General features: G+C 40.1%; 1 protein-coding gene across 6 annotated transcripts in view; it reads right to left on the bottom strand.

Annotated features, from left to right (window-relative positions):
* Positions 1–1,462: 1,462 nt before the first annotated feature.
* The window catches only part of SSBP2 (single stranded DNA binding protein 2), a 125,116-nt gene continuing 104,726 nt past the window's right edge, over positions 1,463–21,852 (bottom strand). For 2 of the 6 annotated variants that reach the window (XM_041426650.1, XM_041426646.1), the window contains 11 exons: positions 20,568–20,634; positions 20,332–20,402; positions 18,051–18,118; positions 13,886–13,934; positions 12,877–12,912; positions 10,945–10,999; positions 9,339–9,409; positions 8,545–8,623; positions 7,376–7,404; positions 4,375–4,473; positions 1,463–2,098 (listed from right to left, as the gene is read on the bottom strand). In XM_041426650.1, coding sequence (XP_041282584.1) covers positions 2,069–2,098; positions 4,375–4,473; positions 7,376–7,404; positions 8,545–8,623; positions 9,339–9,409; positions 10,945–10,999; positions 12,877–12,912; positions 13,886–13,934; positions 18,051–18,118; positions 20,332–20,402; positions 20,568–20,634 — 654 coding nt within the window. In that variant the 3' untranslated portion in view covers positions 1,463–2,068. Of the gene's footprint in view, positions 2,099–4,374; positions 4,474–7,375; positions 7,405–8,544; positions 8,624–9,338; positions 9,410–10,944; positions 11,000–12,876; positions 12,913–13,885; positions 13,935–18,050; positions 18,143–20,331; positions 20,403–20,567; positions 20,635–21,852 lie in introns of all 6 variants that reach the window. The other 4 variants (XM_041426649.1, XM_041426645.1, XR_005954273.1 and 1 more) reach the window with 3 other exon arrangements.

Genomic DNA, 21,852 nt, shown 5'->3' on the forward strand with positions numbered 1-21,852 from the left:
TGACCTTCATAATCAATAAGAATACAAAACCATATAATGACTACCTAGGCCATGTTTTCATCTAATCAAGTAGTTCTTACTGAAAAGTAATGCTACCAAAATCTTTGATACTTCAACATAATTTTAATCCTCTGAGACTTTAATCTTTGAATACCCTAACAGTAGAGTAACATGCTAAATCTTTTTATTTCCATACATCATACACGTATAATCAATGGAAATAAAAAGTAGTTAGGAGCTTGTAGTATTCCTTACACATCCAGCTACCATCACAAGCCCATCACATATGGGTGATATTCCTTCACCACAAACTCATGAAAGAGAATCAATCCCCTTGCACATGGATATCCCACAACCCAGAGCTGCTCCTCCTCTGAAAGGCTTTTCTGGATTAAAGTCCAAGGAGAGGAATTTGCTGTTTGTGTGTGGCATGAATTTCTGCTGAGCCACTTTGTGCCTGCATTGCTGATGGTCAGCCTTTGTATCACTGCACACTGAAAACCTTTGCTTTCCTGGGGGAGCTGAAAATCATCAGGAACTAAGTAAATGTACCATAATCTTGGTTTCAGAGCTCTGCCTGAAGAGAAATGGGAATGTTTCCAGAAGTGTTTCCTTTAGGCCTTTTTCTGCATTCTGGCCCCAGCTTTTATACCTAACTCTATGTCCTCCTCATAAAAGGGCCCAGACCTTTGTTCCTCTTTTGTTCATGGCAAAAGGTAACACCCTCACAACAAGGCTAGTAGTCATAAAAAGTTTACTATGGCATTTTGGCTCAATAAAAAAAAAAAAAAAAAAAAAAAAAAAAGCTACCTCGGGAAATTTTTTGGGATAATTATTGTGAAAAAAAAAAAAAAAAAGGCTACTGACTGGAAAGTTTTGTGGGAATTAATTCTGGCTGATATGGCAGAAAACACACACCCAAACAGCAGGGTGACCTGATTTTCTAAATGGGCTTGGAAAATACGGTTTATAATTAGGAACACGGATTGCCCATATATGTTTGAGAATCACTGAAAATGGGAAACATAATTTTAAGTTGTTGGAAAATGTTTTGGTGATAAGGACTCTACTGTATTTCCACTAACTACCACCCCTAAAGAAGACCATGCTAAATAGAAAACTCAATTCCAAGGGCAGGAGAAGCCCTGACACTTTATTGCTAGATTCTATAGCAATTGGAGCTCACTTACAGTAACCTTATAGTACTCTATATAAACTGAGAAGCTTGTATCAAATTCAGGCTTCCATTTAAAATAGATATTGCAGATATTAGGCTTCAATTAAAGAAGAAAAATAACCTTCAGTGCTTTTTTTTTTTTTCTCTTAAAGGCAAAGTATCAAAAAAAATCCCCAAACTAGGTGGAAGTTATTAAATTTCTCCAAAAACTTAAGATGAGCTTTCTTCTATTTCTTGAGACAGTACAATTTGTGATTCACAGGGTAGCTGGTATCAAACACAAGGTAATGAAAGCTCGTATAAGCAATTTTATTCCTAACCATAATGGCAGACACTAACAAAATCAAAAGAATTTATCCTTTGAGTTCAACTTAAAAAATAACTTATAAAGCAGTGATATATGCAACATAAAACAGTTCAGGATGGGAGAGGGAAAGCAAATTTTAATAATTAAAATGTAAACGTGAAAAAGAAAAAAAAAAAAAAAAAAAAAAGAAATGGAATAAAAGTCCCTACTTCTGATTTCTACGTAAGATGTCACGTGATCCTATTTTACAGTGTCCTGGGGTCTGTGTGTGTGTGTGTTTGGTGCCACACACACACACCCCATGCTGACCCACACATGTACACACACAGACAGGCGCTGGCAGCTCCACCTCGGGCACTTCTCTCATGCCACTCCTTACAGTTGTCTCAAGCATGTTTGGGACCCACTTTCTTGACAAAACAGGGGAGATGGTAGGAGAAAAAAAAAAAAAAAAATCAGGTGGGTCTGATTGTGTGTGAGATCCTTTAGTTAAACTGTACACTGGGACGAATGATTTTCTTCTGCAGTAGCTCTCTGGAGAGGGCCAACTCACTGTGGTCTTCATGGCGACACTTGAGAACGGGTCACACACTCATTGTCATGCTAGGGGAGTACTGGAAAAGAGGAATCCACATTTTAACAGACATTTATTCCCCCCACCCGCAGGCAGCCACACCCACACCTGGGCTGCGGCACCTTGAGCTCCCTCCTGAGTTTGTGCTGCAGCCTCTCTTGGGACTGCAGTTCAGTTTGTGTCCCCTGAATTTCTGCTGTGCTTCTCTCATGCCACAGGACCGCCACTGCTGACAAAGGCAATGCCCCTGAGAGCTGTTCTGGTGTCACCTGGGTGCTGTGATGAACCAACACCTCACTGAGGCTTCCCACACCCCTCCCTGCCCACTGCTGGCTACTGGGGAATTCACCTGGGCAGCTGCTTGAAGAGGACTGGCTGCATTCATGGCTAGCTGAACCACACAAGATTTTGGGGAGGTTTTGATTACTTTAGGGGAAAAAAGGAAGAAAGATATGTATAACTGTGATTCAGTTAGACTTTTGGTCTGAATTGTTTTCTGTTAGCAATTTTAGGGGGCAAGATGAATCAGGGACCAGTGGTCATTCTCCTTTATGTGACCCAAAAATGCAACCAACACATCACATGATTGCAGTGACACAACCTGAACTGCAGCCTTTAGCCAAGCTACCCCCAGGTTAGCAGTGCTTCATTAAAGTAGTCAATGGGACAGCACAGTGCCTAGGAGAAATGCACAACTCTACACCTAATTTGCTTTTGAATTGAAAACTGTGGACTGCAAAAACACTTAATTTGGTCTAACATCCTCTAAGTAGAGGAAAATGTTAAAATGCAAGAAGATCAGCATTTTGAAAAATGACAGAAGAAAAAGGAAACATAAATTTGCCTGTGCAAAACCACATGAGCCCTACATGTCCTGCCAAGTCTTGAGTTCCAAGCTGGCCATTTCCAAGTGTCCAAGGATATGGAAAGAGAATTTTAGATGGGTCTTCCCTGTCATGTAAATTACACAGGTCTGACTACCAGCTCTGAGGCTTAAAGCAAAGCACCTGCTCAAGTAAATTCCTGTACCTGAGCCAAGGTATCTGGGGAATCACTTGGGGAAAGGAATGGTCTCAAGTTGTTTAAGATTTTCAACTTGTTTTTAAGCCCTGGATTCCTACTTACCCCTAACCAAACTCCTGATGAACTGAACAACAAATCTCCCTGAGAAGGATAGCACCTATTCTGAGCAGCCAAGTGGCAAAACGTGGAGCAGAAAGCAAAGCAGGATGAGAGAGCAACCCATGGAACAGAGGCTGCAACCCCTGGGAGCAGACAGGGACACCCCTGGCATGTGCCACTCCTGCCTTGCAGGCACACATCTCAACAAACCCTGAGAAATCTGAGTCCCTGGCTCTTCCAGGCAGCACAAAGACATCCAGAACCCAGGGAGTGTCTGAGAACACTGATTTTCTCCAGAGCACCACTGATGTCCTCTTGTTCCCACGGCCCTGCTTCAGTGACCCTGGCTGCCCTCAGCACAGCACAGCGTGCCAGACTGGGAGCCAAGGGCTGCCAGGAACAGGGACCACGTTTCATGGAGCCTCTGTGCTTACTGCCATTTTGGCAGATATTAAACATTGCTCTTTTTAGGTTGTGTATGACAGTTTTCTTCAACACTCCACACAACCTGAATGTGTGCCCACCAACAGCTAACTGGCAGAAATTCTTCCTTTTCACTAGCTGGAAAAGAAAACCTCCCAAAACCCCTCAAAATCAGATTCCCAGGGAATTTTCCATGGAACTCAACTATGCTGAGACCTAACAGCAGCTGTTTACTGAGCAGCAGGTCACAGTGGCACAGGTAATGAGGTTACACTCCTTTTTAGGGACCCAGATGTGGATTTAGAAACCCAGCCCCAGGCATGTGAGTATGACAATACCACAGTCTTGCTCTGTAAAATGTTTACACCACATTTTGCTGCTTTGAGCATTTCATATTTAAACAAAAAATAAGCATAGCTTTCCCCAGAATGAACACTAGTGGAACCTCTGCTTTTTATGGGTGCAACAGCACACTGCAACATGGAATCTACTGGTGCTGTCATCACATACTTCGTGTAAATCCTGCTTTTTCACTGACCTCGTGGCCCAGACAGTTTCTGCAGTAAATCTATGCCTCCCACCTATTCCAGTTTCAGCTCTCTTTTTGCACAGCATTTTTTATTCAAATCAATACTGTACTTTCAGAAACTATTAAAAACCATGCAAGGCACAGTGTTGCTACAAAACTTGTACAGTTTCTTTCTCTAAACAAAAGGCCACAAATACAGGTTCACCTTTGCAATCCAACAAGCCAGGTAATGAAATACTTACACTCTCACTCTGAAAAGGGTTTAGGAAGTTTCCACCCATCTCACTGTCATCCCTGGGAGTGCCAGGCTGGTTGCTCATGCTCATATTACTGGGAGAGTTCTGTTGAAAAAAAGATGGCAAAGTAGAGATTCAGTGCTGCAGGATTCAGTTCATTTCCAGCCTCACCAGGTGAGCCCAGGGCACGCTCCACACAGAACTTGGTGCACTCAGGTGCACTGGGCCTCTCAAGGATGAGAAATCAGCCCCAGCAGGGTTCTGCATGATTCAGTCACTAATTTTAGTCTGTTAAGTAATGTTCTCTTCCCTGAAGCAAGGATTATTTACCTGTGCCTCATTTTCAGGCTATAGCCAGCACCTGCTTCTGCTATAAGCTATAAAAGGCTGCAGCAGGGATATGAGGAAGTTCTGTCCCCACATTAAATCATGTGGTTGAATGCAGCCACATCTGTGAGCCCTGACATATGTGAGTTATGGGTAGAGAGATGAAAGATAGACAAAAGATGTGCTTAAAGGCAGGATGGATCAGGTCTGCACAGACCTTTGCACAGGCCTGTGCCTGAGGGCTGCTCATCATGGCCACAATTCACTGAAATAGTAACAATCTAAAGCCTTCCACAAATTAATTGTTACTCTTTTCCTTTCAGAAGTGCACAGTGACTTCTGCAACTTCAGAAGCAGAATGGGTGAAACAAGGTAATTGCTACAGAAGTTATTGTGCACCAACAGCTCACACATGGTTATTGTACACACTACCATCAGTCAGGTGCTCTTACAAAGCTGCTTTGCAGTACCCTGCCATGCCTGGACCACGGGCAATCCTCTTTCCATCACTGCTACAACTCCTACTCAGAAGACTCACAATGGAAAAAGAGCATTGAGGGAAAGGGAGGGTGAAAACCTGGACCTCATAATGAAATCCTTACATCTATCACAGTTCTTTCCTTGGCTTTTGTGTTTTTAATTCAGAAAAATATATTGCAATGTAAATATAAATACCAAACTAATTACATACATGACCTGCAAGCAGAACTTCTTTACCAGCATCTGAAATACAGCTCAGAGAGCTGGGTCCCAATCCCTGCTTTAGCCCTTCTGCTTTCCTCAGTCTAATTCAGTCCTTCCACAACTGTGATCCTCAGGCCACTGGACAGCACGTCCATCAAAGACAACTAAAGCCTAACGAGGTTACTGACATCAGTTAATTACGTGTGCTCTCCAGTGAAGCCAGCACACAGATGCTCAGGAACCCAGAGCTCAGAGAAGGTTGCACCTACTGCTGCTGTGCCCCCAGCAGCATTAAAGCAGGGAGCCCAGAGCTCTCCTGTGTTACACAGGGTCAGGCTGCACAAGCCCAGCACTCCCACTGCCCTCAGCCTCCAGCAACATACAGACCTTCTCACATGTATTTTACATTATGCTCCTGCACTTTCGCTTGCTCCTGGGGCATTTCCCCCTATTTTATGTTGCCCTGTGTAGAGCTAAGCTTTGGCATTCTGCCATTGCTGCAGCACGCCAGCCTCAAAGGGCCAAATTCCTGGGAAAATCCCATTTCAGTGACTCCCCCAGGCTGCTTTTGTGGCTAGGTGGGGTCAAGCACTACAGCACCAACTGGGATGTTCCAAAGCAGGGGTGCCCCTGGTGCCTGCACAAATTCCACGGGCATTGCAATAAATGCAGGTTGGTAGTGTTTATTTAACATGCATAATTTCAGTTCATTTACTGCCCTCGTCTGAACTTACTTCATAAAATACTTCATGTTCTGCCATTCAGCCAATTTAGCCAAAATCTTCTCTAGAAAGCTATGAATTCTGTGAGCTGTACTGATTCTGCCAGGACTGGATCTATTTTCTATGGGCAACTGTTTTACAGGCAAAATTAACAGCATTTTTCTTTTACTTATTTAAGAATCACATATATCAAATGTTATTTCCATGAGTTATTCATGCAAGCTGACATATTATGAGACTTTCAGGGAAATTGTTTAGGACCCAAGTTTTCAGAGCTGCTGATACCTGTACCAGCACATACTGACCAAAAAGTGGAATACTGGCTTTAAAAAGTATCCCATGGGAAGGGAAGTGTTTTGGATTTTTTCTCCCTTTAAAAATGCTGGTGTTATTTCCATGAGTTACTCATGCAGGTTGACATATTATGAGACTTCAGGGAAATTGTTTAGGACCCAAGTTTTCAGAGCTGCTGATACCTGTACCAGCACATACTGACCAAAAAGTGGAATACTGGCTTTAAAAAGTATCCCATGGGAAGGGAAGTGTTTTGGATTTTTTCTCCCTTTAAAAATGCTGCAGTTTGCAGTAAGACAGCGAAGAAAAAAGATAAGACTTTGATTAAAAATGTGCTGTATGCTGGTCATCTCACAGGAGGGTTTTAGTGAATCCCTCACTGCACAGCTGAGGCAATGTGGTCTTTCCCTTCCATCACTTTACGTCATGCAGAGTCTGAAAATGTTATTAACATTTAAGAACACATTTCTGCCCCTTTACCACATCAGCTCATTAATTCCTAAGTTAATGGTGATCACATCCATAGCAGTTTTATTTTTACAGAAGTGACGCATTCAAGTATTATTTTTGTAGATGCAAAATCCCTGCAGATTAAAGTCACATCCTTTTCCAGCTATTTAATGTTGTGGTATCAAAACAGTGCTTCTTCTGAAACTACTTCTTAATCTAGTTTTTGTAAATTTATCCTGAGGATTAAGATATTAACATTACCCTAGAGAGGTGACAAACCCAATCCTGCAACACCCTAAGAATATTGTCCCAAATTTACATTTGACAGGAATTGATTATTAGACCTGGTTTCATTTATTTGAAGAGCACCAAAGACTACAACATGATCAATCAGATTATGAACTGGTGCTAATTATATATAATATAGATATAATAAAGGTGCATAGCAAAAAAGATTCGTAACAGAGACAAAGGAATTGAGTTTAGAGTGACACACTCTAAAAATTCCAGATATCTGATTAGATACTCACTTTGGAAATACTGTCCATGTCTCCTGAGCCTGAAATTAAACCAGACAATTGCTCAGTTATTTTTGAGCTGAAGCTAATCCAATAATTTTTTTTTTCACAGAAAAGACATAGTGTGACATCAACATTTAAAAAAAAAAACCAACTTAGTAAAAGTGTAAGTTGGTACAGAATAATCCACTCAATCAATCTGAGGCTCCATCAACTGTTGCTGTACTGCATGTACTGAGTATCTCTTAGAAGAAAACAAATGATTCTGATGAGCAGAGTAATGGAAACCAAATACAATTAAATATGATGAGTGCAAGACTATTGAAAACTGAGGGCTTTTTTCACATGCTGTAGCTCTCACCTCAGGTAAAGCAGAGAATAAGGAAATGCAATTTTAGGATGGATGAATGAAGAAAAGGTTTTTTAGCAGCAAAAGACATGTATTTTCAGGAAAGACAAAATCTGGAAGAGTACTGAGTACAAAACTAGAAGAGATCACAGCAAAACCATCAGAAATGGAGCTGTGGGAGAAGGCTGAAACAGCTCCTTCATACAGCCAGGCAAACTAAGGCCAAGAAGGAATATGATTTATCTCTCCAGAAATGTCAGATACACAGATGTTATCAGGAGTTATTATTTCACGGCCCAAAAATGATAAACTATATGCTGGGTACACAGCTGAGTAAAATCCTCCCATAACTGCTGCAATTTAATTTTTCATTGTAGCATAGGAGAAAAAATTCTCAGCCTGTAGAAAGTGACAGGAAAAGGTGTGGCTGCCTCTCACACACACTTCATTGACTTGAATGCAATGTGCATCATTAGTAGTTAAACCATTCCAGGATTGTAATGGGTAAAGAAAGGCTGCTAAAATGTCCCTGTATAAAGTAAGCTAACATTTGAGGGACGTGTTTACAAAAGGAAAAAGTATTTCTCTTTAGGAAAGAGAGGCCTATGCTCAATTGTTATTGTTCACAACAAGTCTGCTCAACGAGCTTCAATTACTGTATTTTCCATTGCCACAGCCTCTTCAAATCATTCCCTTCATCTCACTGATGCATACAGACCTTTTTCCATACATTTTAACAAACTGCCTTCCACAGAAACTCCAAGAACAGTCACAGAAAGTAGCAGTGGCACTGAGAAGTGGCCGGGCTGTCAGTACTGAGTGATGCTGTTACCTAAAGATCCGTTCATGTGGTGTGAGTCCATCCCGCCCAGCCCGCTCATGGGCCCGTCTGAGCCTGGCCCCAGTGGAAACTGCAAAAGGAGCAGGCATTAAAAACTGCACAGGTGTGTAGCACAAAACGTTCCTCAGGAGAAGCGGGGAAAAAAGTGAGGACAAATCCTCAACTCTGAATGAGACTCTCAGGTACCATTCAGACCTTTTAGAGAAGGTGTCTCGTGAAGACTGAAAACCGGCATTTTTTGGGGTCAATTTAATGGTTTTTGGAGACTGTCGCCTCTGTAGGCTGGAATCCAACACAGTAATAATTTATTATTTACTTCAGTGTTGGTTTTGTATGACTTCTCAGACTGCTGCTGGCAACTCAGCCCTATCCCTGCTGAAGTTATAGGGAACTTTTGTAACTCCCTTCAATCCATCAGTGATTAATTAACAGCTTTCAAACCCCACCCGACCTATCCTAAGTTGGAAAGCTCCTCATCACCTTCATAACTTGAGCAGGTTTTATCCAATTACATAATTAACCTTAAATTTAGCTCTTCACACATTTAAAAGATACTACCATTACAGCCAAAAAATCTGCAATTTACTGCATAATGGCTTAGCATATCTACATATATTTATTTTTAAGTTCTACTGGCAGTTTCTTTTTTCCCAGAGGCCCATAACTGAAGAGCCACCCATAAAAAAGGAAAGCTTAGCAATAATGATAGCTGCTGGAAACACAGTGTTTGGATAAACAAAAGGCTGCACTACTCAAAAGAAAGATGTAAGAAAATTCATATTTACATTAGGTCTGTTGGGCCCAGGTGGCACAGCGTTCATTAAAGTGTACATGTTGTCTCCAGAGTTGGTTGAATCTGTAATAAGAGATTATTTTAACTGCAAAAATACACTTTTCAATAAAATTACTCACCTCATACATTTCCTGTCATTTTGTTCATATTATTACTGTGCCTCAATCCCATACACAGTGGCAATATAATGGCAGATTTTATTCTCTTTCTATCCACTGCTGCCACACAACAGGGCTATGAAAAGAAATAATTGCCATGGTCCCCAGGTGACTACTTCTGGGCTCTAGCTTTATGCATGACTGTTAAAAGGTTTATAAATCACCAAGAATCTGTGACTATTAAATTCCTGAAGCCCTGTTTCCTGGAGTTCTACATTTCTTCACTCATCTTCAATATTATCCATAGAACAGGAGTTTGTTTCCTATCAATAATTCCTGTAATTTGTTTCCTGCCTGTAATAAATGATAAAAAGCTTCCCCTTACACAGGCTGAGAGTTACAATTTTTTACTCTCATCCCTGTCAAGTCCATGTGATTTTGATTATATCCAAGTCTTCAGTGGAGTGCAAAGATCCTTCCCTCCTGAGGGAGGCTTTAGCTGATCCATCTTCATGGAGCAGCCTGGTGCATGGCTTGCAAAAAAACCCCAAAATGACAAAAACTGAAAGGACAATGACCTGACAAAAGTCTGTACACATCCCTAGGGGGATAGTGTGATTAAAAAAAAAAGATATATTGACAAATCTGGAAAATCAGTAAGTGCACAGAGAATAAAAAGTGCTCAACACTCTGCACCCAGACCCTCCACAAGCCCATTCCACACCCAGTGACATTCTAGGTACAACAGGAAGATAAATCAAGGTTTTTGCCTATTAATCAATATTTCCAAGATGATTTTCTAAGCATTAATCCAAGCTAATAAATCCATTATATACAGAGCACTACATATCACTATAATATTCAAAGATGCTGTCTGAGGAAAAGGGGGAACAGAAAAGCCTTTAGCCTGAAGTGAAATCAGCCTAATAAGTTGTTTTTAATATTCAGTAATGCAGGCAAGAAGTTCTTTGTCCATCAGAACCCTGTGCAAACACATCCCTGCTGTCCCCAAGCTCTGGGTAAAAACCTGTCTGCTGTCCTGGCTCATGTCAGAACACACAGGGATGCTTGGGCTGTGGAGACTTTGAGCTGTTGGTCTCAGAGGCCAATAAATATCTTGGCAAAACTCACAGACAACCAATTTCCAAGTGTTTTCATGCTTTGGAAAACAGAACTTCAAAATATCTTTACCTTAGGTTGCCCTTTTTGTTTGTTCATTTTTTTGTCAGGGTTTTATTTGTTTTGATTTTGATTTTTATGTATTTAAATCCCTAGATTTGTATTTAATGAAGTTGTATAGGGGTGAAGTAAGTTTCTATGGCCAGTTAGGAAACATCCTTACCCTTCTCTGCTGGAGAGGTTAGCAAGTATGGAAAAAAACTTCATACAGAAAATGTAGACCCAATAATTTGGCTATCTGACCCTTTATCTAAAAAAAAAAAAAAAGTATACTTGCTAAGATCCCTTATAATTTTGTTATTTCCAAGTATATTTCAGTACCTGCAGGACTAGGCATGATGGGTGTTCCTGGTGGCCCTCCACCTCCTGGAGGACCCTGTGGAGAGTAAAAATTGTCAGTTAGCATGAATTAAAAGCTTAGAAAAAACCTAAAACAGACACACAAAAAAACCCCACATCAAGGAACATTTATTTTTTGAAGTTTTGGTGATTTCCATGTCACAAATCTGATCAAGACTAAGAAACACAAAATGCTCTGGCTGTTAAACAAGAGTTTTTGGGTTCTTTACGATTTCTCCAGGAATTTATGGAAATCACCCTAATCATTTACTAATGACAGAAACATAACATCTTGCTTCCTCTGCCTGCTGAACCCCTTCAGGTAACATGAAAACCTACCAACTTCCACTTTGGCAAACATGCCTACATCAATTAAAGTCAATAAATGTTGACTTTCTGTAATAAAACATACATAGACTGCTAGGAATAATTATTCCTTTCATTGCATATGGCTATTACTGTATTTTATCTCTCTTGTTACCATTTAAAACAGCAGATATTCTGTTTCAGACAGGGATATCTTTTCAGTGGCAGTGATTACAAGGGTCTGGATGTTCTGTCTGCTTAAAGGATATCTATCCATATAACTTTTACATATAAACTTTTATCCATAGATTTATATCCACATTTTATCCAAACCCATAGGACTCCCTAGGCAACACAGGCTCTCCATATACTTTTTATTCATATACCTGTGTACTAAGCTCAATTGATTTTTTAAGGGCTCTCTCTGCATGTTTTTCAACATGACATAAAAAGATGCAGGAACAGCTAACTGATAATTTATGAGAAAAGTTACTTGTCCTCATTAACTTGTGCGTTTTATTTTCAATTTGCTTTTACTCTCATTGTGTTTTTTCTTCTCTTAGACAGTTTCTTAGTATCAACTATTTTCACTTTGATAATATAATTTCATTAATGTGTAAAATGTATCTAATTTGCATATTTATACATATTATATATACTTATATGTTAGTAGATACGTTTTTATATCAGCATATATTATTATATTATATATAGATGAATCTTAATAAGTTCTTAAAGCGAATAATTTCAGATTACAAATCCTTTCACTAAAAACCTTTTTGAGGAGCTCTCCAGCCCATCCCTCATCCCCAAACAGTTGCTCTCTGTGAAGTCAAATATTCCCAAAATGTCTTTAAATCCTTCACCAAGAGAATTTGCAAACCCATAAAACCTCCTGCAAACAGAGTGACCTCTGTGAAGTTCTCCATTGAAAGAACTGATTTGGAAACACCAAATATTGACTGTTTCCACTAAGCTGTGAAAAAATGAGGCCTATAGTTACAAATACTTGCAAGAATCATAACTTTTCCCCCAGTTAATTGTCTAAATAAATGACAGAATACATTGCTTTTAATTATATAATTCTCCCTTGTCACCCTGTGGCACCAGCCCCCTGCATGTGATAAAAACAGAATAAACAAACTGCCTTTAGAAGAGCTCCTCATCCATACAGATAACCTGAGTGCAACAACAACAATAAAGAGTCTAAAACAATAAACAAAGTTCATCTCTAGTGGCAGAGACAAAATCCAGCACTACACATGAACACCTTTTCCCTGCAGAAGGTCACAAACTCCCACACAGCGTGGTTTCCCTGGGAAAGCCAAGGGCCTTTTTCTGCTCCATTATTGTGGACAATACATGGTTTGAGGTATGGAAATGCTTCCTGAGGTATGGAAATGCTTCCTGCACTGGAGCAGCACTGAGGGCAGTTTGGAGCAGGCTGGCAAGGTGATGCTGATGAGCACCCGCACCTGCAGCACAAACCTCGGGGCAGGCCAGATGTTCAGCCAGCACTGGGGGCTCCCCTCAACATCTGGGCTGCTGCCTCCCTGCCCAAATGAGACAGGGATGTGATGTCCAGCAAACACACACAAAGGCACTCACCACGTAGTTCCCAGGAGAGGCTGAGGAATAGGGTATCTGTAACACCAACAGAAAAAAACAGTGATTTTGGGTCCCTCTGGGCTGGGCTTCTGCAGCTGCAGTGAGAGCTGATTCAATTAGAGGAACTAATTGAGAGTAACAGCTGAAATCATGGGGGAAACGCCCCTGCTGTCAAAATAAACACCTCTCTTCAGCAATTGCAAAATACTGACTAACAAAATAATAAAGTATTCAAATGTGAAGGTATGAGATTACTAAGGCAATGCAGTTTATAAGGTGTATGGACTCAGGCAGCACATACTTGCATTTCAGTCAGCAGGACTTCAGAGTCAGCACAAACTGAATTTGTATATTCTCAGAGATACCTAATTTTGAATACAATTTGACCACAAAAGGAAACGAGGCTACCAAATCTTTCACCTTAGAAGACACTAGTATTTATTTTCATTTTTTATTTATGTGTTTTTAAAGACAGTGTCCTGGAGAAATCTTGTGAATAATCTGGTTTCCTTCCCTGTTACTGCCTTTCCAAAGGAACACAGGGCAGTGCTGTTGTGGGAGCAGCAACTGTACTGACAAACACAAATTTCTCTACAGACAACTTAGTGCAGACAACAAATTATCATTACAAACAAATCTATTCCTGAACCTGCCAATTGATTTCAGGGACAGAAACGACTTTAACTATCAGCTAAAAAATATCAATTTCAATTGAGTACGTGCAAAAGAAAATCAAAGATTTTCACTAATAGAATTAAAAAGGCAAAAGTGAGAAAACCAGGAAGAACTGTTTAGCAGGGCAAGCCAGATCCACCTTATCCATCTACAACTGCCAAAAATGGACACTTTTAAACTAATGAGATATGATCCCTGAATGAAAATTAAGAACTTCTGCCTTCTGGAGAAATAGCAGACACTGCTGCTCACATAGCATCCCAGGACAACCTTTATTTTACAGATACTTCCCTAAATACAAGAGATGTCAAGTATATTTGTAGTATTTACTTACAGAATTGGCATTGGTTGGGTTTGGCCAAGGTCTACCACCCCCAGGACCCCTGAAACAGAGGAAGAATGATGAGACACAGAACCACCCCCATCCTCTGACCAGCTCTGGGGCAAAAAATCTGGATAATCTGTTTCCAGAGGAAGGAAATGGTTTTTTTCAAACCACTGTAGTTATAAACTGTAACTACACCAAGTTAAAATGCAATAGCAGAATTTTTGTTGTTGCACTGCTATTCAGCCATCTGGTGATTTGATTAATTTATTTACTACTCAGAAAATAAATTTAAGTAATAAAATAAATAAATGTTCAGTTTAATTAAGCACATGCCTGAAGTGCACTGTGGGTCTAGAATACTGCAGTATAGTCAGGTTTCATTAGCAAAACTTGTGCAATTAGGTAATAAATGTTTTGGGAGCACCTCATTTATAAAAGAACAAGCCATACAAAATATGTTGCTCTGATCCCTGTATGGTGATGAGGATGATGATGATGATGACCATGATGATAGTCTTGCTCATGATAATAAATTTAATGTATTACACCCAGAAAATCCTCAAAAGGTTTTTCTCACAACTTTTGCTGTTATTTTAAGTTTCTCACCCTCAGCTAAACTGAGAAAAATATTTTGGGGCTGAGGCTTCATCTCCTAACAATGCAGAGGGGACTGAGACACACCAGAGGTAAAATCTCACAATGTCCCAAATCCATAATTATTTCTGGGAGTACCAAGAGCTCCTGCTTGTTTACAAACTACACTGAATCACTTTTTGAAGGCCCTGACAACAGAGAGGCAGAGCAGATGACAAAACTTTCACATTTTCAGTGGCCTTTTGGCCTCATTAGCTGTAGAAAAGCAACATTAACCACTGCAGCTCACCAGGCATGGCAGAGAGACTGAAACAGAGAGAAAGAGTCACCCTTCATTAATGAGTTCTGAAAGTTTTCTAAGTCTTGCAGAAATAAAAACATTGCCTGAGGGATTTAATATTGAATCTTTTTTTTTTTTTATTACGTTGCTGATGAAACTATAAAGGAACAATCTCAAAAAAAAAAAAAAAAACAACAGAAAATTTATTTATTTCCACTGCCTTTATTGTTGGAATGCTGGAAATCAAGAATGTTGGTATGGTCTTTTTTACTTCATTCAAAGAAAGACTGAGAGAGAAAAAATGCTCCTCAGGTCAAATATTCAGCAATTTCTTCTCTGCTGATGATCACATAGTGAAATATCAACTTTCTTTTTTTGTCTTGCTGTTCTTTTTCTTATTTTTCATTGGTTTATTGGATCCTCTCTTTGAGGAAAATCAGGAATATTTGTAACAACACTTAAAAGTCTGTTTTCTCCCCAAACCCTTGCACTCATTTCTGTGACATGTACTGACTCAGAGACAAAACTGGGTTAAGCCACAGGAATATGGGAACTCAGAAATTACACTGAGACATGGGAACTCACCTTTCATCTAAAAAGCTGCTGGAATTTTCAGATTTATTGGACAGCTTTCAGTATAGGCTTAGAAATCATTGCAGCAGATTCTGCTGGAAAGCCACATGGATTTTGTGGAGCCAAATGCTTGTAAAACACATATAAAACTCCCCAAACTGCAATGTATTAGTTTTTTTTTTTCAATTCCATGCAAGCAGGTCTTTTGTCTTTTACTAAAATGTTTATTTTGGAAGCACCAACAAGGTCATGAAACATACCCCTACAAATACCAGTTCCAAAATACTTCACAAAGTCTCTGTTGCTACAACCCTTTTTTTTTCTGCAATTTTTTTAGAGTTTGTCCTGTAAGTGTCAATCCTGGCTTGAAAAAATAAGTCTGAAATTCCAGTTTCCCAAGAGGCAAATATATTCCATCAGGAAATGAAACATCTAGACTCAAGTTTGTGAATTGAAGTTAAAAGACAAAATCACACCTTTCTCTTTTCTTTTTTTTTTTTTTTTAATCTGAGGCATGAGTGAGATATTCTTAGTGCTTGAGACAGCACTGCAGGTCACACAGGGTGTTAAAAATCACCAGTGAAATGTAACACTGCTCCCTGAAATCTGCCTTTTTCTTCCAAAAACTGGCAGAGACATGAAATCTTCCTAAAAATGGCTATGCCAAGTTCCAAGTGAAAAACTTACAGCCTGAAATGAAGTTATTCTGTGGAAGAACATGGCTGGGGCATCAGCTGTGTCCCACAGAAATTGATGGTGCTGGTGATGGCACAGCAAGGAATTACCCAGCAGTGCTGCATCTGTGCACTGCATGGGCTGAAATGCTGCCCTTTCTGACCACAAAGGACACTTTCTCACCCAGAAAAAGTAAGATTTCATCTGGCAGATAGCCTGCTCTTCACCAAACTTTGCATTCCAAGGAGGAAAAGCTGGATTTCAAACGGCAGCTGTTTCTGTGGAGCACACATTCCTGCACCTGACACTGCCAAAAACCCAGGAAAATGAGGAACAGAGCAGTAAAGATGTAAAGATGTCATGCAAAGAAAACCCTGAGGTGTGAAGGGACATCCTGAGGGCAGCTGGAATGTGATTTCCCCAGTGGGTGCAGGGTGAGGGGAGCACATTTGGGTCCCTCCTCTGCCCTGCCCCAGGCCAGCCCTGACTCTGACAATTTCAGAGACAGCATCAATTTACAGTAGGAAAGCACCCTCATGCCCTGAAAATACAATTCCAAGAATCCCAACCTGAAGCAACCCTTTGATAAAATGTGTTTATAAAAAGCAGCAACATAAGTACCTCAATCCTTGTCTTTCTGGTAGGCCAGGAAATCTTTTTGTCATACAGGAAACTCTTTTCTTATTTTTTCCTATGGAATTTCTCATTTATGTGAATAAATAGTTTCAAAATATCTTATTTATCCCTCAATTTTACTTCTGGAAAGTTAATTTTCATGTTTTTATACAGTCTTCTGCTGAGGAAAACCTCTACCGTGCCTATACTTGACTCACACTGAATTTCAAATGTCTAAACATTTTTTCCACATCAACTTAATTGAAAAATATAAATGCCTACCCTCAGGAAGGCTCCTAGAATTGTCTTACATCCCCATATGTGATGTATATGATAGAGCAACAAAAAACTTCAGATTTTAATTTATTTACTTCAATATTTCAATGTATGTCTGGAAATCCAAACCCATTAGAGGTACTGGGGATTTTTCAAAATTACATTATCTACTTCTGTACCTCTTTGACTTCTTCAGGGTGGTAAGTTTTTACTTGAAATGAAAATTATCATTTCTTCTTTACGTTTCCTATAAAAACTAGAGTAAAAATGGGTATCTATGATATAATAGGAAAAGCATATAGAAATCTTTACTTCCTTAATGTTACTGAAGTATTCTCATATACATATATATATATATATATATTTAAAAGGGGGGGTGTCTTCAGGGATACAAGGCACAACACCCTGCCATGGCTACATTCACATTTAGAATAAATCTGAACTCAAATTACATTCATTTTTACCAGACAAATTTCCAGACCCAGAAATACATAGAAAACCTGACAAAAATGCACTCCTCTGTAAAGCTCCCCTATCTGTTTAGACTGGAAATAAATGCATTTAAGGAAATAAGAACTGCAGTTGAGGAAGACTTTCAAATCAATAGTGTCTTTCTGTTGCTTATAAATAGTTCTAGAAAAAGGCTATTTTGCTACAATTAAGTACTGATTTATTTCACAGAGAAAAACCATTCATCACAAGAACTCCTATCTGTAAAGCTCCCCTATCTGTTTAGACTGGAAATAAATGCATTTAAGGAAATAAGAACTGCAGTTGAGGAAGACTTTCAAATCAATAGTGTCTTTCTGTTGCTTATAAATAGTTCTAGAAAAAGGCTATTTTGCTACAATTAAGTACTGATTTATTTCACAGAGAAAAACCATTCATCACAAGATATTTAGTAAGTACAAATATAAATAATGTCACTTTTAAAAATGCATAAAAGGATATGTCAGTGATTCTATTGACAAAACATTCCCAGTATTTGAAGTTTGATCGTTAGGACAGCCAAGGCTCCTGCTAGACTGCGGGTTCAGTTCTTAAAATTGCATTTATTGGTCATCAAAGCATGTTCTCCTTGCCTTGCCTGTCCCAATTGCTCCTCCTGCAGTGCAAAATGGCATTTTCTAGGTACAGTAGGATTTGTGTTGTGCTTACATGTTCATCCCAGGCATCCCCGGGCCACCTAAAGCGTTCAGAGGGGGTCTCATGGCACCTCCATAGTTCTGCAACGACAACCAAGGGTCAGACTACCACAAAACAAAAAAACAAAACCAAAGAGGAGGGGGAAAGAAAGGACAGCAGGTTAATGACATCCCTGTGCAGCTGCTGCCAGGACAGGCCATGCCATTCATGCTTTCAGGGTTCCCTGACTGTTGACTAAAAATCGGGATCTTTAACCCCAAGGAGGAACAATACAAACATCAGAAATTGGCTAAGAATGGTTAACATGGTTTCAGGGGGAATTACACTATTTACACATATTGAGCTCAAGTTAGTGCCCAGCAAGGTTCAGGTTTTATAATGAATTCCACTTCTAAACCAAGGCAATTCAATATCAGAACCCCCTACTAAGATTCTGAGATATCAAATGCTATTATTTCTACCTAGATTTCATCACATGTCTATAAAATTAAACCACATGATATAACCTCTCTACTGTACCAATACATTTCTCTTTCCATTATTCAATTCCAATAAATCACAGAAACCCAGGATGGGACCTTAAAGTCCATCCAATGTCACCCCTGGCCTGGGCAGGGACACTTCCCACTACCCCAGGTCTTTGATAATCAAAATGAAGAGTATTTAATATGATAAATAATGTCCCAGCAATGATAACAAATTAAATTCCCAACGCCCATAAAATCTGAGTTTATGTGCTGATATCCACAGTTTGACTGCACTACTTACACAAAAATATAAATTACACCTGTTTTTATTCAGTGGAATAGAAGTAGCACAATCTGTCTCACCTGACAATCTCCCACCTGTAATTACTGCTAATCCTAAACAGATTTACTCCTTTGCCCTAAATAATAGCACTGCCACCCTTGCAGGTGTCCTTTCAGAGCAGTGATGCTCTCTGCAGAGTATTTGGTGATCCAATTATGGAGTCATTTGTGCACTTAAATTTTGTGGGCTTAAATTTTGTGTAGGTTAGGATGTTGAGCACAAAAAAGAAGAAGCACACAAAAACACTGGATCTTAAATGACAGCAAAAATGGAAAAATTATCCTCATAAAAAGTGGCATGAGATTTGCCTGCTGTGTGACTAATGGTGCTGCATAAAGGATCAGCTCAATCTCATATGGCAGCACAGCAGAGTTTCTACCTCCAAAAATGGTAAATACATTTCAGGGCTACATAAAAAAAATAGCAAACACATTTTATTTTGTATTTGTATATGTTTTGCTGGCCGCTCAGCAGAGGTTGTGAAGAACTGCACAACTGGTTTGCAGCAGGAAGCCCCAAAACTGTACAGACAGTTGTGAACAGACTTGGAAGGCAAAGCTGTTCAATAATTCAGATTTTAGCTGCTATTCAAACAAGCAGCCACCAGGGAGATTATCTGAAACGGGGAAGCAAAAATGCACAGTGTGGGCACAACAAGCACACTGTGACACAAAACACTGGCAGCACCAGTGAGGAGCACCACCAGCCACGTGCTGCTGCCTGGAGGGCTGGAAAAACCCAGGATTTGTGTGTTGGATTTGTGCTCCAGGGTGCACCAGGACTGCCTGTCCCCTGCTTGTCCCTCTGGGACAGAGCCACAGAGATGCTCAGGGTGGACATGGGGACAAATGGTAGCCTGGACATCTCACTTCACACTAAAATCTCTGCTGTATGTGCCAAAATTTAGATCAACAGAGGATGAAAGAAAAAGTTTGCAGAATTTGGGGAGATATTTTTGGCTAAGTTAGAGGGTCATGTGCCAAAATTTAGATCAACAGCGGATGAAAGAAAAAGTCTGCAGAATTTGGAAAGATATTTTTGGCAAAATTAGAGGGTTTTAATATTTTTCTCCTAAACAACATAATCAGTGAGGAGGAGGAGGAAACACCTACTCCACTCCTGGTCTGCCTTGTATTAATATTTTCCTCCTAAACAGCATAATCAGTGAGGAGGAGGAGGAAACACCTACTCCACTCCTGGTCTGCCTTGCCCAGTGTCAGTCTTTGATTACAACACACACTTTTCTTAAGAAAGCAAGTGAAGGGATTCTTCTTTTCATCCCAAATATTAACGAAAATGACAGATTTTTCATTTCAATTTTGTACAGCTGAAATTTAGAACACTTTTTTTTCTGTGAAACAGGAAGTTTGTTTTAAAAAGGGATTAGCAAAACCAGCCCTGGGAATCTCCAAGCTAAGCAAAGACACAGAATATAGACTAAGTCTAGGCCTGTCACTAAGGATAACCCCTCTGTGGGAAATACCTGTGGTCCTAATGGCACCATTCCCCTCGGAGGAGTCATCCTCTGCATTGGCCCTCCCATGTTTGGATGACCTGCAAACAAAACACAAAACACATTGTATTTACATATGCAATACACAGCTGATTGAATGATGCAAGACACAATCACCTTCCACAGGTACTTTTAATGAATGATCTCTTTCTAATTAAGAGAAAAGCCCCATGATGATGAGCACTGTGGAGGGGTCCCACACTCACCCTGCTGCCGTGTGGGGTCCATCCCGCTGGGCAGGAGGGGCTGACTCCCCGGGACACCTCCGAGGGCCTGAGGCAGGGAAAACACAGCATAAAACCACAGCATGACTGCAAATTCATGCTAAAGACACAGCGCACACGTTTCATTCCTAATTCCTGGATGTTTCCTCTGAGTCAGGAGTTAATGTGCTTTTAAATTCCCACATTAATCTGCCCTCTGGGTTTGCTGAATTAGGTTTAAAGCTCATTTTTACAGGATTTTACCTGCAGCTGGGTCAAGCAGAAAAGCACTTTTATGAATGGATCTTTGTAGCTGATCCATGAGGTGCTATTTAGCATTTCAAAGCACCATCACACTTTCAGTAGAAATGTATCCTGAGTGAGCAGAATGTCAGAATGGTTTGGGTTGGAAGAGACCTTAAAGCTCATCTCCTTCCAACCCCTCTGCCATGGGCAGGGACCCTTTCCACAACCCCAGGACCAAACTACCACCTAATCAAAATTTGGCCCTTAAAGCTGCACCACAACAGTTTATTGCTCCCACACCCTGCCCTTGAGTAATGTCAGTGCTGCTAAAGCAGCAATTAATGAATTTGGCATAATGTGAATGCAGCAAGAGCTGCAGTTCACTGGGATTATATGATTATCTTCCACCCTGGAATGAAAATACCCCAGTGTGCAGACAAAAACACTTGTGAAACCCAACCTGCAGGCTGGCAGCACCTCCAGCCACCACATCCCACCTGCCAGGATTCACTGAGCTCAGGCACAGAGGGTGTGAAACCCAAACCCCGGGCTCAGGGGCTCAGACACCTCTGGCTAAAACAGTACTGGGAAGTGCAAAAATCAGGAATGCACTGAGTTACAGCAGTAAAATGTTATCAGATATTAGGTGCAGTACTAATGGCACTGCACAGATGATCACTTCATCGAGGTTAACTAAGTCCCCCAGGGCCCTGGTGAGAAAGTAGCCCTGGTACAGGTAGCTTTACCTGATCCCAAACATCACCAGGTACACCTGGACAAGTCTTAACACCTGATACATCCAGCTCACTGAAATTACGATTTCCTCACTTCTGGTAACAGTGTGTCAAAAGTAATGACAAATTTGTTGAAACTGAGTTACACAAATAAAAAAAAAAATAGCCAGAAATAGGCTGGGGTTTAGTGTGACAATGGAAAGGCAGTCCGGGAAACCAAAGTTGAACCAAACTACCTGCTCCATTTATCCTTTCTACCTTTCCCAATATTGTAAATGACCTAGTTTTCCTCTCTGAGCTCCACTGAT

The sequence above is a fragment of the Onychostruthus taczanowskii genome, unplaced genomic scaffold (genome assembly GCF_017590055.1).
Source record: "Onychostruthus taczanowskii isolate IOZ18803 unplaced genomic scaffold, ASM1759005v1 scaffold92, whole genome shotgun sequence".
Lineage (NCBI taxonomy): Eukaryota > Metazoa > Chordata > Aves > Passeriformes > Passeridae > Onychostruthus > Onychostruthus taczanowskii.